The sequence below is a fragment of the Metarhizium album genome, assembly GCF_000804445.1.
Source record: "Metarhizium album ARSEF 1941 chromosome Unknown scaffold_11, whole genome shotgun sequence".
NCBI lineage: Eukaryota > Fungi > Ascomycota > Sordariomycetes > Hypocreales > Clavicipitaceae > Metarhizium > Metarhizium album.
In genome coordinates this window covers 132,999-145,199 of record NW_024467585.1, presented here as the reverse complement: position 1 = coordinate 145,199, position 12,201 = coordinate 132,999, and the positions used below count along the sequence as shown (strand labels likewise).

Sequence of the window (12,201 nt, the reverse complement as noted above, 5' to 3'; positions counted from 1 at the left end):
GGATGCCCGATGGAAGATCAGCAAGGAGCAAGGAACAGGAAGAGAGGAGGAGAGGAGAGAGGGCATTGCAATTGCCATTGCCATGACAGCGACGAAACAAGGCCAGCCACTGCCACCAAAGCCTGCCTTGGAAAGTGTGCGAAGGTGCGATGTGTGCGATGGGGTGCAAAAGCAAACCGGCGGGCCGCGAAGCTCAGATTCGACGCTCATTGCACCGATTTCCACGACGTACGGGGTGTCTGCGGGATCAAAAGAGATCGAGACCCACACAATGGAGCAAATTCAGGGTCCTTTCCTGGGCGCTGGACGGACCCGAGGGTGTGGTGCTATACCATGTTTGCTTGCCTGCCTGCGCTTGCTTGCTTACGTACTCGAACACCCGAACACTACCTGGACGAGTAGCAAGTAGGAATATCATCATCACCTGCTCAAGGCATGTACTCGAGCACTGGGCACTGAATATCGGACAGCTGACCAGGGAGTCGTTGCAACTTGATTCATCACGTTGACGACAGGAACCAAAACGCATGGCCGCTACGGCAGCTCGTACACAGACGGATGGGCTGATCAGCCATGAGCAAAGGCCAAGTGCCGACGAGGGAAAGTCGTTGTTGCTGCGCTTCTTCCGTTCGCCTCGACGATATGCCACAACTGCTGGCTATAGTATTACACTCCGGACACACATATATGCACACATATGACAGGCCAAGTCGACATGTCTCGGTCAAATCAGGCCATGGGGGCATCCTCGGCTGTCGCCAAGTTCCTCGACCTATATATCATCTATCCATCCATCTACTCAAGTGCCTAGGTGTCTAGTCCATCGGTGCTCCGTACTCGAGGCTAGCGAGTAGCGGCCGTCACGAGGCTCACCTGTTCCATCCGACAACCTGGGCGATAGCACTCGGCAGTGGACATGACGAGATAGAGCTACCAGGAATGCGCCCGCCAGGGAATCCCGGTGCCCCCAACATTGCCGGACAATAGCACGGAGTAGAAAGGTAGGCTTCCACAAACAACAACAGCCACGGGCCATAAAAGAGCCGAAACTGCCAACTGCCAACTCGGAACTGCCCATTTATTTGCCCACCACAAGAGACCACCCACCCACGCACCGCCTGCAGGGGCTGGCTCGTGGCTCACTCATGGTCCATACCTGAGCACATGGAGTCTGGTCATGGGGCACCGCCATCTCACTTTTAGGCTGTCATCGCTGCCAAAGGGCCTCCTCGCCCGGCCCTCCCCACTGCGACGACGAGCCATCATCTCCATGGTTTGTTCTTGTTCTTTTCTCGCTCTTCACCTCCCTGCTGGGCCCTGGCCAGGTTATGTGGTCGGTCGCCCCGGGGGTCACTGCACAGACGCAATGTGAGAAAGATTGAAACCGTTTGCAAAGACAGAAACAGAAACAACCGATGCGCAGAGATGCCTCCAGCGGAAAGGACATGGGGACAAAAAATAATAATAATTAGACGGCGAGGCTAGCGTTGCCGACACGGAACGTCTGGAGTCTCGACGGTGTAGAGTTTCCCTTCCGTCTTCTTGTGCACACGCCCTCGGCGGGCTCTCACGTCAATCAAGCACAAGGCAAACTAACTGGTGTTCTCGACCAAGCCGCTAGTAAGCCACGGCAACTCGGCTATCCGAGCATCGCAACCAATCACCTCTCTCCATGACAGCTCTCAACCAATCACCTCTACAAGGAAATGGAACAAGAAACAAACGTGAAAACTACAGTAAAAATAAAAGGCAAAGCGAAAAAATAGCAACACAACAGTCGTAAAATCGTACTTCTCCATCCTTCCCCGCTGGCACCAACCCATGCCATGATGAGTCGATGACGGTCGAGTCTTCAACGTGGTCTCCCCTCACAGCGAGTCGCGACGATAAGGACCGAGAAGCCATTGTCAGCTGACAGCTGCAATGTGCATCATGTCGACATTGGACAATCAGAGATCTGACACGCCGACATTGCATCTCGGCCCTCGACAGCTGCATTCGACCGGTGGAGAAACCCCGATTGCCTGTATCGGGGCTGATTGGGATCGGCCACCACGACCAGTGACGTAAGGGAGCACCTGTTTGACGGAAACTGCTGGTTCCTGAGTCCTGACTGACAGAAAGAGAGGGCCCCAACGGGCGCCTCGCATATCCCGGGGCTGGATAAGTTACTTTCGCTCTCGTTAAAGCTTTCCGGCCCACCCCTCTGGATCCGAACGCTGTCAAACTTTCCACCGGAAACCAGACCGCGGAAGATGGAGCCTGTGGGTGCCAAGTCCAAACCACCGTAAACGTCATTTTGAAGACACCCACGGCGGTTTCATGGGCCACCACATGTTCTCCAGGCTACGCTCTGATCGATGGAGAGCGTCCTTGGTTTCATGAGACCCAATGACGCCATTCGACGTAGTATCCCAAGCACGAAACACACTGCCCTACAGACTGCTTACAATCAAGAGCCATCACCAAACTGATTTGATGATAGGATCCGCCCAAGTGTTGTCGTCTCACGCAGTTTCTGCGATTCTATAAATCTACTCTGTTGTAGTCGCCGCCACGCTTGCTCACTTACTTCGCCCAGTCTATCAATCGTTGCTCACCAACCCCCGATCACGCACCCATGCTTATCATCTATTCTCTACACGCTTTATTTTCCATGCCACGCCCCAAGTCGTAACCCGCACAACTCCGTTGCCCAAACAACAACCCAACTTTTATCAAAACATCAAGTCATCCTGCTTATTGCGTAGCCCTCTTAAGGTTCTTGTCAAGCAGAGACTCGCCAGTCATCTCCTCAGGCTGAGGGAGACCCATGGCGGCAAGAATTGTTGGGGCAACGTCTCCCAGGACGCCGCTCTTCTTCTTCAAACTCCAACCCTCAGGAGCATTGGCCATGATGAATGGCACTTTATTGGTGGTGTGACTGGTCTTGGGCTTGCCATCAGCAAACTTCATCTCCTCAGCATTGCCGTGATCAGCGGTAATGAAGAGGATGTAGCCCTTCTCCTTACAGGCCTCAAGAACCTTGCCGATAGCCTTGTCAGTAGCCTCGCAGCCAGTAATGGCAGCTTCGTAGACACCGGTGTGGCCAACCATGTCCGGGGGAGCAAAGTTGTTCATGACAAAGGGGAACTTCTGTTCGCCCAAGCGTTTGACGACCTGGTCTGCAACGCCATCTGCAGACATTTCCGGGGCCAGATCATAGGTAGCTACCGACTTGTTGGAAGGCACAAGATCCTGGTCCGGGTTCCGGGTCTCCAGAGGGAACACCTTCTCAACACCACCGTTGAAGAAGAATGTGACGTGGGCATACTTTTCAGTTTCAGCAACGTGAACCTGCTCTACGTTTTGCTTGCCCAACCACTCGGCAAGGACATTGCCCATGCGCTGAGGTTCAAAAGCAACTTCGAAGGGATAGTCAGTCTTGTAGGTAGTCATGGTGACGAGCTTGCTGATCTTGGGGTACTTGAACTCTTCCAGCACAGATCGATCGACATCACCGAGTAGTTGGGTGATTTGTCGGACACGATCAGAGCGGTAGTTGAAGAAGAAGACAGTGTCATCATCTAAAGCGCCAGGGTTAGCACTCTAGCATATGACAAGCGCATAGCGCTGACGATTTCTTCTCACCCTTAATTCTTGCCTCGTCGCCGCCAACAATGATGGGGGTCAGGAACTCGTCCCTGTCCTTGTCCCCGTTGCGCTCATATCGAGCCTTGACGGTAGCAACAGGGTCCTCACTGGCTTCGCCTTCACCGTGACACATTCCCTTCAGGGCAATTTCGACACGCTCCCATCGCTTATCACGATCCATAGCGAAGTATCGGCCGACCACGGTAGCAATCTGGCCAACGCCAACCTCCTTGAGGTAGTCGACGAGCTCCTGCATGTAGCCAGCGCCGGACTTGGGGTCGGTATCACGGCCGTCACCAAAGAAGTGAATAAAAACCTTGGGCACTTGGTACTTCTTCGCGGCTCTCAGGAGAGCATACAAGTGCTCCTGCTTGGAGTGCTAAAGCCGCCCCTGTTAGCTCTGCACCGTCAGAAGGGCACGGCACCCAACCTACCACGCCGCCATGAGAGACGAGGCCGCACAGATGGAGACGGCCATTGCCGGCGGCAGCGCTCTCAAACGTCTTCTTGATGATCTCGTTGTCTTCGAACTCGCCTTTCCTGATGGCCTGATCAATACGAACGACGTCCTGCCAGACAACACGACCGGCTCCAATATTCAAATGACCGACTTCGGAGTTTCCCATAAGACCCTCGGGCAGACCAACTGCCAGGGAAGAAGCTTCCAGCTCGGTGAATCCCTCGGCATTTTTCGAAAGTTCGTCCATCACAGGGGTCTTGGCTGCGGCAATGGCGTCGCCATCTTTGGGAGACTCTTCAGACGGAATGCCCCATCCATCAATGACGACTAACAAAGGAGCGCACGAGCAGGAGAATTAGCCACGCAAGCTCCAAATATACGAGCAAATAGCAGACGAAGAGTATATAGTCAAGACTCTTCCAAGTCTTGCGCTGTCGGGACTCGGACTGGCTCGATTGCTCGCGGCGACGTGCCGACAGAGCAGGAGCACTTGGAGGAGAAGCCTCACGGCGGGGCAGTTTGAAGAGGCCGGGACGGGACGACGTACTGAGGCAGGCCTTCTGCTCGGTCTTGGACATGATGGATGCAGGCGTTGTCTGTGGCAAGACTGGGACAAAGAAAGACTGGCTTTCAGAGAGGGGAACAAAGGCCTCAATTGGTCTGGATATGCAGGACGCAGATGAGTGAATTTGAGGAAAGAGGCTAGGCTCGCGGGGTGTTGTAAAATTTGGGGGCATCAAAGGCACTGTGCAGCAACGACCTGGCTATCCACATATGTACAGTGCACCTTGATACTTGATACTGGCTATACTACCGACGATTTGGCATTTGAAGCACCGACAGCCCGATAAACTACGCTGTCCAGACACACAGCAAGCCATCGTGCCATCGTGCAGAATGTGCTTGTCCAATCTGCGGAATTGATTCACCAACTCGACCAACACTCTTCCGATCTTGTCCTGTTTGCTTTCGCATCTCTTCACCACGAATCCCGCCTTCACCGACAAATGGCGGCAGAACAACACCCGCTCGCTCTGCCGCCGAACCTGTCCCCAGACGACCTCGATGCGCTTTCGGAGCTCTCTATAGTCCTCGCCAAGGTTCGGGCTAGCATCCAGTCCTCGACCGGGCTGACCGCCGCCACCGGTGTCACACCCGGTGGTGTCAGTACACATGGGCAGCAGCTCTCGTTCAAGGACGTTCCTGGCGCGACTGATGGCTTGAAGCACAAGGTGCAGCATGCGCGAGCCCAGGTTCGTGCTCTGCCGGACATGAACCGCTCCATCGAGGAACAAATCCGCGAGATTAAGGATTTACAAGCTCGGATCGAGAAGCAGCGCGCACTGCTGGAAACTTTGCGCGAGGGAGGTGTCAGGTTCGGCAAAAGAGACGACGCAACTAGCGTGGATAAAATGGAGACATGATTCTTCCAGAACCGGGAACCAAATCTGCAGAAGACATGATATTGGCAAAGGGACGAGACGAATGGTTCTACTGCAAAGCGAAAGGCGTTCATGGCTATGGGGTATAATTTGAATTTTATTCTGTACAAGATTAAATATGCTAGCTGACGAAAAGAAAAGCACTCGCCTTCAGCGGTTACTTGCGCGGTATGCCAACCATTTTCAGCGTTTCTTCAACACTTACGCCTGGCTGACCAGGCACAACCTTGGTCCATAATGCCTCATCCAAAGCCTCGGTGTCTGACAATGTAGTCCAGTTTGGACTCTGACCAGCCTTGAGCCATTTGAAGTCATCAACTTGGTCCCACTGGTTCTCCTTTGACGACTCGCCTTCAATTGACTGGAGACAAGTTAGTGTCCGAGGTGTGGAAGGGAGGTTTTTGTACAAAGACACTTACATAGCACTTGGGTAGTCGTGCAAACCGCATGCCCGTGCAGTCTTCAATGATAGGATGACTGGTACAGTGCAGGTAGATGTCTACGTTCTTGCACTCGTGAATACGAACCTGTCGTGCCGTAACCACAACAATACTATCCGTCACACCCGTAATGTGAACTGGCCCGTTGACATGGCCAGCAACAATGAGACTGTTTGAGATGTTCCTCAACGCCAATCCTGGAAGCGGCTGCCCCTGCGCCGTAGGAACGGACATATCGACAATGCACCATTTCAAATCCGTCAAACTACCCGGCGCAGTAGCCCTTGCCGTAGAGGATGGGAGAATGATGTGCAGGTGGGACTGATTGGCGATGCCGATGTTCCTCGCCATCGAGAAGCTGGGTTTCCTAATGGACTGCGTACTGGGCTGAGAGAGCTCCGCATTATAGTCGCGTATCGCTGCAGCAGAAGGCAGATCGCCGACTGTGTCGTCGCTCTCCGTGGCTCCTTGACGTCGTTTCTCACCAGAATGGCTCTGCATGTTTCGAGACAGACTGCCTGGATGTAAGCGGGGGTCATTTTCCGGCGCGCCCATGTCGACGTGTGCTCCAATGCTGGAGCGTTGGAACTGGAAACGAGATCTCGGTTTGACTCTGGCCACGGTTTTGTTGAGCTTATCGGAGAGGCTCTTGACGGTCTTTCCCGAGTATCAACAAGATTGCCACACGGAAAGCCAAGGGAATGGACATGTGGCCACTCACATCTGAGAACTGCTTCCGATCATACGCGGGAGTGAACTCTGCCGCATCAGACACCTCGTGTTGGAGCTTGCTTATGCCAGCGAGAACATGATCAATAGCTTCTTGCCGTTCGCCAGCGACGGCGGATACAGACTCCAGCCCATCTATTTGCTCTTGCAGCTCTGCAGCATATTCAATCAGCTTCGCACGGGCCTTGGGGCTGGCCAGGACATACCTGCGACGCTGTCATGGAAATGACGGTAGAACTTCTGCTTTGGATCCATGATGGAAAGAGGACCGCCGCCGGTCCAATGGATACCTCAAAGCCGTCTTAGAATAGCTGATACCTGATCCGACAGGGCTCGAAATTGGTCTCAGTCGATTGACGTATTTGCCGGAGCCCAATGTCACGAGACGGTAACAAGGGTCTCCTTGTATCATGGATTGCAACAAATAAACAAGAATGGAATAAAAGAAATCCGGTTTCAACCAACGACTGTGACAGGAAGAAAACAGAAAAGAACTAGGCGCCCTGACTGTGGTCGGAAAGCGTCAATGAAGTGGTAGCAAAGGCTCTGATTCAGTCTTCGGCCGACTGTGTTGGCTCGTTCGATGTCGAATTAAACAACTCCACACCAGGCGTGGCACTGACGTGCAGCAATATCGAGAAAAAAAGAGGGGTTCGCGAGCACTAAGCAGGTTTCGGCGCGGCATACGGAGTACGGAGTACAAGTGGAAGACTGGAAGGAGCTACTCCGGAGTACGGCGGAGCAACTACCTAGGTACCTATACTTGACCAGATGCAGTTAATTATGCACTTCCAAATCGGGGCTGAGCATCAAAACCCTAGCCCAGGGAATAATTGTACAATTATTTTCTGTCCATTTTCCAACGTGATGACATTTCCAAAAAGAAAAAAAAGCATGAATATGGCCACAGCAATATCAGCCAGAAAACCCCTGCCAATCTAGACCATCATGCCCTGTAACGTGTACATTGCCTCTCAGGTACGCTGGCACGTTTGTTGCGCTGCAATCCAAACGCCGCCAGACCCTCTCTTAAAAAAGAGAATGATGCCAATAACCTTGTTGTCCATGCCGTCATGCCAGAAATCCACTCAAGATTCTTGTCCAACTCGCTCGGGAGTCTTCCGTGGATGAAGCACCGAGAAGCCATTCACGTCGCTTTCGCTTGTTTCCACCTGGAAACGGGTATATCCTCCAAATGATGTGCAATAATCGTCTTCTTCGGGCGGTCGCCCCCCTTCCCCCGGCAGCGAAATGGTAGTAGTCGATACGGAAAAGCACCTTGTACTGTCTCCAGTGTTGAAGAGTCGTACTCGCCGTGCCAGTGGGAGCTCATGCCCACAGTTTACGGCCCCGTGGTCGCCTGCAAGGCTCCTCTTCCGATGGCTCGACGTCGGTGACCTGCCTCTTTCTCTTTGCAGGCTTCTTGCGGGCACGTTTCTCCTTGCAGCAATAAGGGCTGAGAAGTTTGTTGTCTTTCCATTTGGAGATCGTGGCCAGAATCTCCGCCGTGATACGAGGTTTCTGCCACTTGGGCATGTCGCCAGGCCGACAGTGCTTGCCTTCTGGTGTGGTGACAATTATCAAGGGCATCTCGGCACGGCTTCTTGGAGCCGCCTTGTCCTTGTTTTCCCTTCCTGACCTGCTCTTGTTGTGTGTTCTTGCCTCGGGGAGTGGACGTCGTGTAAGAACCATTTTGGAGCTCACCCAGGTAGGCGACGTCTTCACTCGCGCGACCACGCTGGGTGTGGACGCTGTGTTGGTTGGTTGGCAATTTTCCGGTGATACGCACGGTATCCGCTGCACAGCACGGTGCCAAAGGGACATTTGTCCTTTGCTGGGTTTTGTTCTAGCCATGTTGAATGACGGAAAGCGAGAGGGCCTGTGTGAACCGAGGGCCGTGGGTGGGAATTAAGAATAGAGCAGAAAGCAGAAAGGGCTTGTGTCGAGATTTTCAACAGACTAGTATTATATGTCGGGAAGAGAAGGATGAGACGGGCATTGCCGCGAGCCTTGGCCGCAATATCAAAAGGTCGGGTGAACCAAAAGTGAGCTAAGGCGATAGTCTCGCTAGAATAGCCTTGCACGTGCAGGCCTTGAACTGGAAAACAAGACCGTCGTAGATAATCAAGCTTAGTTTGGGTTTGCAGGTAAAACTACGGCCTCAAATCTTATCATCTAATCAGAGAGCTACTTGTCAATAGTGGGCTCTGGCACGCCCATTGCTCGCCATCCTTTTGCCGCCATGCGGTAGCGGCGGTATTATAGGCAACTGAAATGCTTTCTTCTGTGGGATTTCTGTCCTTACCGCACGCCACATCTCCCATATTGTCGCTCGTCTTGCCGGTAACATGCTGTACTGCAGACTATACAGATTTTTGCGATGGATGGGTGGGACGAACTGCCCTGTGAGAAGACATAGTAGGACGCGCGGCGAGAGGTAGTGTTTTCGGATGCGATGGGCCATCTGAGCGTACTGGTGAAACATGGCACCGAAATTCAGAGGTATTGACTGCAATTTCAACTGTTGGCAAGATGTCACGTCGGTGGGTGGGTGGTTTGATGGCTGTCCATCCGGCGCCGCTCACCTTGAGGTATATGATCGAGGTGGGTGTCTCATTAGGAGTATTAGGGTCTGGACCTCTATAGTCTTGGGCATCTCGAAGTTCGAAACGAATGCCGCCTGCGAATGTCAGCCACCGGACTCTGAGAGGTGGTGGTTATGGAGTCTACAGCAAATACACACCGGGTAACCTTTTTACATCCTTTATCCGCAGCATCAGGGCGAACAGCGGAAAGTGGTTCAGACACGAAAGCAGAGTATCAAATCCAGCCTTCATAGATATTATGACCATTCGTGCAATGGCAAAGTTCAGGTAGAATACAACCACGGTGGGTAAGAGAAAGAAGAGAAGCGTGAACAAAATCGTGCCAACAAGCAGCTGATCAAGGTCATAGTCGCATGAGTCAATACGGTTTCGAAGCACATTTTGCTTCTTGCCTCGAAATAGGTGGAAGAGAGATTGTAGAATCGTCAGCTGCCAGTGGTAGATGCGGGCCGATGCGAGGTAGAATGAATAGATGTGAATCGTCAATATGGAGAGCAAATCCGAGAACAGCGCAATCGGCATGCTGGCGCCTGCAAAAGACGAGAATCCGATGAACCATACCATTTTTGGCAGTGCCGGGTTTAGGGTTTCTATGCAGCCTGACGTTTTCCCGTTAGCTATCTGAAGGCCTTTGAAGGGAGACGTTTTTTTTAACCAATTTTTTTTATCAAACAAAAGGGCACTTGGACATGGAAGCATACTTGACCAGTAGTCAATAACCCACAGAAACAAGTCACCCAAGAACACTGCCAGCTCGCCATTGAGTTTCAAACCGGCCGGATAGTCCATTAACCACGAGATGCTGCTTTGAAGAGCCTCCACGGTGTACATCCTCAAGAGGTCTCCGATTTGGGCGGCAACCCAATCAGCATGCTCAATCACGTAGGAACCGAGAGCCATGCCGATAATTACGTCGTTGGCAACAAGCCAAAGGCTGTTGTAAAATCGAATATAATCGGGATGGCTAGTGGTGACACTTGCCCAATTCATCTTTCTCTGGCGCAGTTTCGAGTATTGCATGGGCCAGTAACAAAATTGTTGAAGTCGAATTTCTATCTGCTGTGCCGTGGCTGATATATCCTTCAAAGCGGCGTAGCCTGGTTTGACCCGGAACTCGAGAATGACGAGTAACGCCTCAGCCACGATACGATGGCCAAGTAGAAGCAGTATAAAGGTCTTGCGTATTGTGGGGAATAAGTAGACAGCAAAAAAGGTCCAAAGCTGCCTGAGAACATACTTTCTCATAGTCAAAGCCGATCCCATGACTTGCTCCGATACACTGAGACTTCGCTTCGGTCGTGGCCCGAGGCGCCAGGCATTTTTTTGCAGTGTCTGCTCGAGCTCCCACGACCAATTTACCTGGTTGATGATTTTCCGGATTGCTCTGTCACGAGCCGAAGGGACTCGATTGGAAATGGTGTGCTGCTTCAATTTTTCAACGAGCCTTTGCTTGGCTTCCTTTGCCGACCTTTCATGTTGCTCGACAATGTCTTCAGTAACGTCCACCTTGTCGTCATCCACTATGGGGCTCTTGTCTCCAAGAGCCAGGGCAATTGGCTCCAACGAAATGTATTGCATGCGTTTCGGCTGCGGCCTATCGTAAAGAATAAGCTGTATGCTCGAAGCCTTGGCGCAGGTTATAGTTGGGGTGGTTGAGGAGGGATGGTTAATTGCGCAGACCCAGGAGGGGTCGACGGTTGACGGGGTGGCTGAGTTCGACAAGCCAAGGACGTGAATTGACGAGTGTCCGCATAGTTCGAATATTCGGCCAGGAGAATGAGGGGCACTCCTGAAAAACGATCCTGCCTTGAGATGGTGTTCGACTTCGCTGGCCTGAATGTTGTCAGTGTTTAGCAACGCAGTCGATTCATGGCTGGCGCGAAAAGGACTGACATCTACATCATCCAAGATGGCAGTGACAAAAACGTCGAGGGTGGAATTCCGCCATCCCACTACCACTCCTGGACGGTTGGACTTGCGTACGTCGGTAGGCCAGAAAACTCGCATCAAACCATCATGCTCTACCATGGCCACCAAACGGTGTACGGGAGCTGAGGAACCTCAAAAGGAACCACGCCTCCTAAGTTGCTCTCGAGCAGATACGCCAATTCCAGGTTCCCGCGGATGCTGTAAAATAGGCACGTATTAATCAAACAGTGTCAAGAAATACCGAGTGAAAGTTCCGAGCCATACCAAGAATGTTTCCTTCCTAGCTACCCAAACGACAGGCACGAAGATGGTGAGGAATAAAGCAGTTAACACAACGACGCCCTTGGCAGCGCGGATCTGGGTATCGGTTAGCCACTGACATGGAGCACTAGTCAACACGCATGTGCAGAGCAAGTACTCTAGCATACCACAACTCCGTATTCCGCTGCAAAGATGGCAAGCTCATAGAGACGGGTGACGAGGTCCCAACGCGCAGTGATGTAGCCAGCTACGAAGATGCCGAGGGTGAGGATGGAAAAGGGGTGCATAGAGCTCTATTGGTTCTGACAGCGCATGTCGCAAGACACGCCAGACACTTCGAATCGAGACGGGACTGATACGACGGGCGAGGATGAGGCGGCGGCGGGCGTTCCAATCGTCAAGGCGATTGATTCGATGGGGATAGCTTCAATGTTTGCCTGGCGCAACAGAGCCACTTGCGTTTGCTAGGAAAGAGTTGGCAACGTTCGCTGGTGAAGCCTTGTCATAAGTCGCTAGGGGATGCCCGATTGGAGGGCTCGGTTGGCGTTGTTGGCCAAGATGTAGAGCACAATGTGACGCAGATGGTCAATCGGCTCGCGCGTTGTTGGCGTCTGCTTCAAGCTTGGATTTCCCGATGGGCACCCTTGTCACGACACATGGCTGGTGCACATGTGAAGGGTGGGGCAACCACACAACCAGAC

General features: G+C 52.5%; 4 protein-coding genes across 4 annotated transcripts; 1 reads left to right on the top strand and 3 right to left on the bottom strand.

Annotated features, from left to right (window-relative positions):
• Positions 1 to 2,739: 2,739 nt before the first annotated feature.
• MAM_04778 (phosphoglycerate mutase, 2,3-bisphosphoglycerate-independent) lies at positions 2,740 to 4,671 on the bottom strand (the record flags this gene model as incomplete). Its single annotated transcript, XM_040823576.1, has 4 exons — positions 2,740 to 3,566; positions 3,631 to 4,012; positions 4,068 to 4,420; positions 4,641 to 4,671. 4 exons carry the CDS (start codon positions 4,669 to 4,671, stop codon positions 2,740 to 2,742), a joined length of 1,593 nt encoding a protein of 530 aa, XP_040678247.1.
• A 429-nt stretch (positions 4,672 to 5,100) lies between these two features.
• MAM_04777 (Mediator complex, subunit Med9) lies at positions 5,101 to 5,517 on the top strand (the record flags this gene model as incomplete). The annotated part of the gene is made up of 1 exon (XM_040823575.1): positions 5,101 to 5,517. The coding sequence occupies one exon, from the start codon at positions 5,101 to 5,103 to the stop codon at positions 5,515 to 5,517; it is 417 nt and encodes a 138-aa protein (XP_040678246.1).
• Positions 5,518 to 5,692: 175 nt separating this feature from the next.
• On the bottom strand, positions 5,693 to 6,959 carry MAM_04776 (Tubulin binding cofactor C; the record flags this gene model as incomplete). Its single annotated transcript, XM_040823574.1, has 4 exons — positions 5,693 to 5,896; positions 5,955 to 6,632; positions 6,697 to 6,857; positions 6,911 to 6,959. The coding sequence occupies 4 exons, from the start codon at positions 6,957 to 6,959 to the stop codon at positions 5,693 to 5,695; spliced, it is 1,092 nt and encodes a 363-aa protein (XP_040678245.1).
• A 1,074-nt stretch (positions 6,960 to 8,033) lies between these two features.
• Positions 8,034 to 11,787, bottom strand: MAM_04775 (N-acetylglucosaminyl transferase component; the record flags this gene model as incomplete). Its single annotated transcript, XM_040823573.1, has 8 exons — positions 8,034 to 8,455; positions 8,494 to 8,802; positions 8,896 to 9,055; positions 9,104 to 9,384; positions 9,448 to 9,909; positions 10,012 to 11,143; positions 11,504 to 11,596; positions 11,668 to 11,787. The coding sequence occupies 8 exons, from the start codon at positions 11,785 to 11,787 to the stop codon at positions 8,034 to 8,036; spliced, it is 2,979 nt and encodes a 992-aa protein (XP_040678244.1).
• Between the last annotated feature and the right edge of the window lie 414 nt (positions 11,788 to 12,201).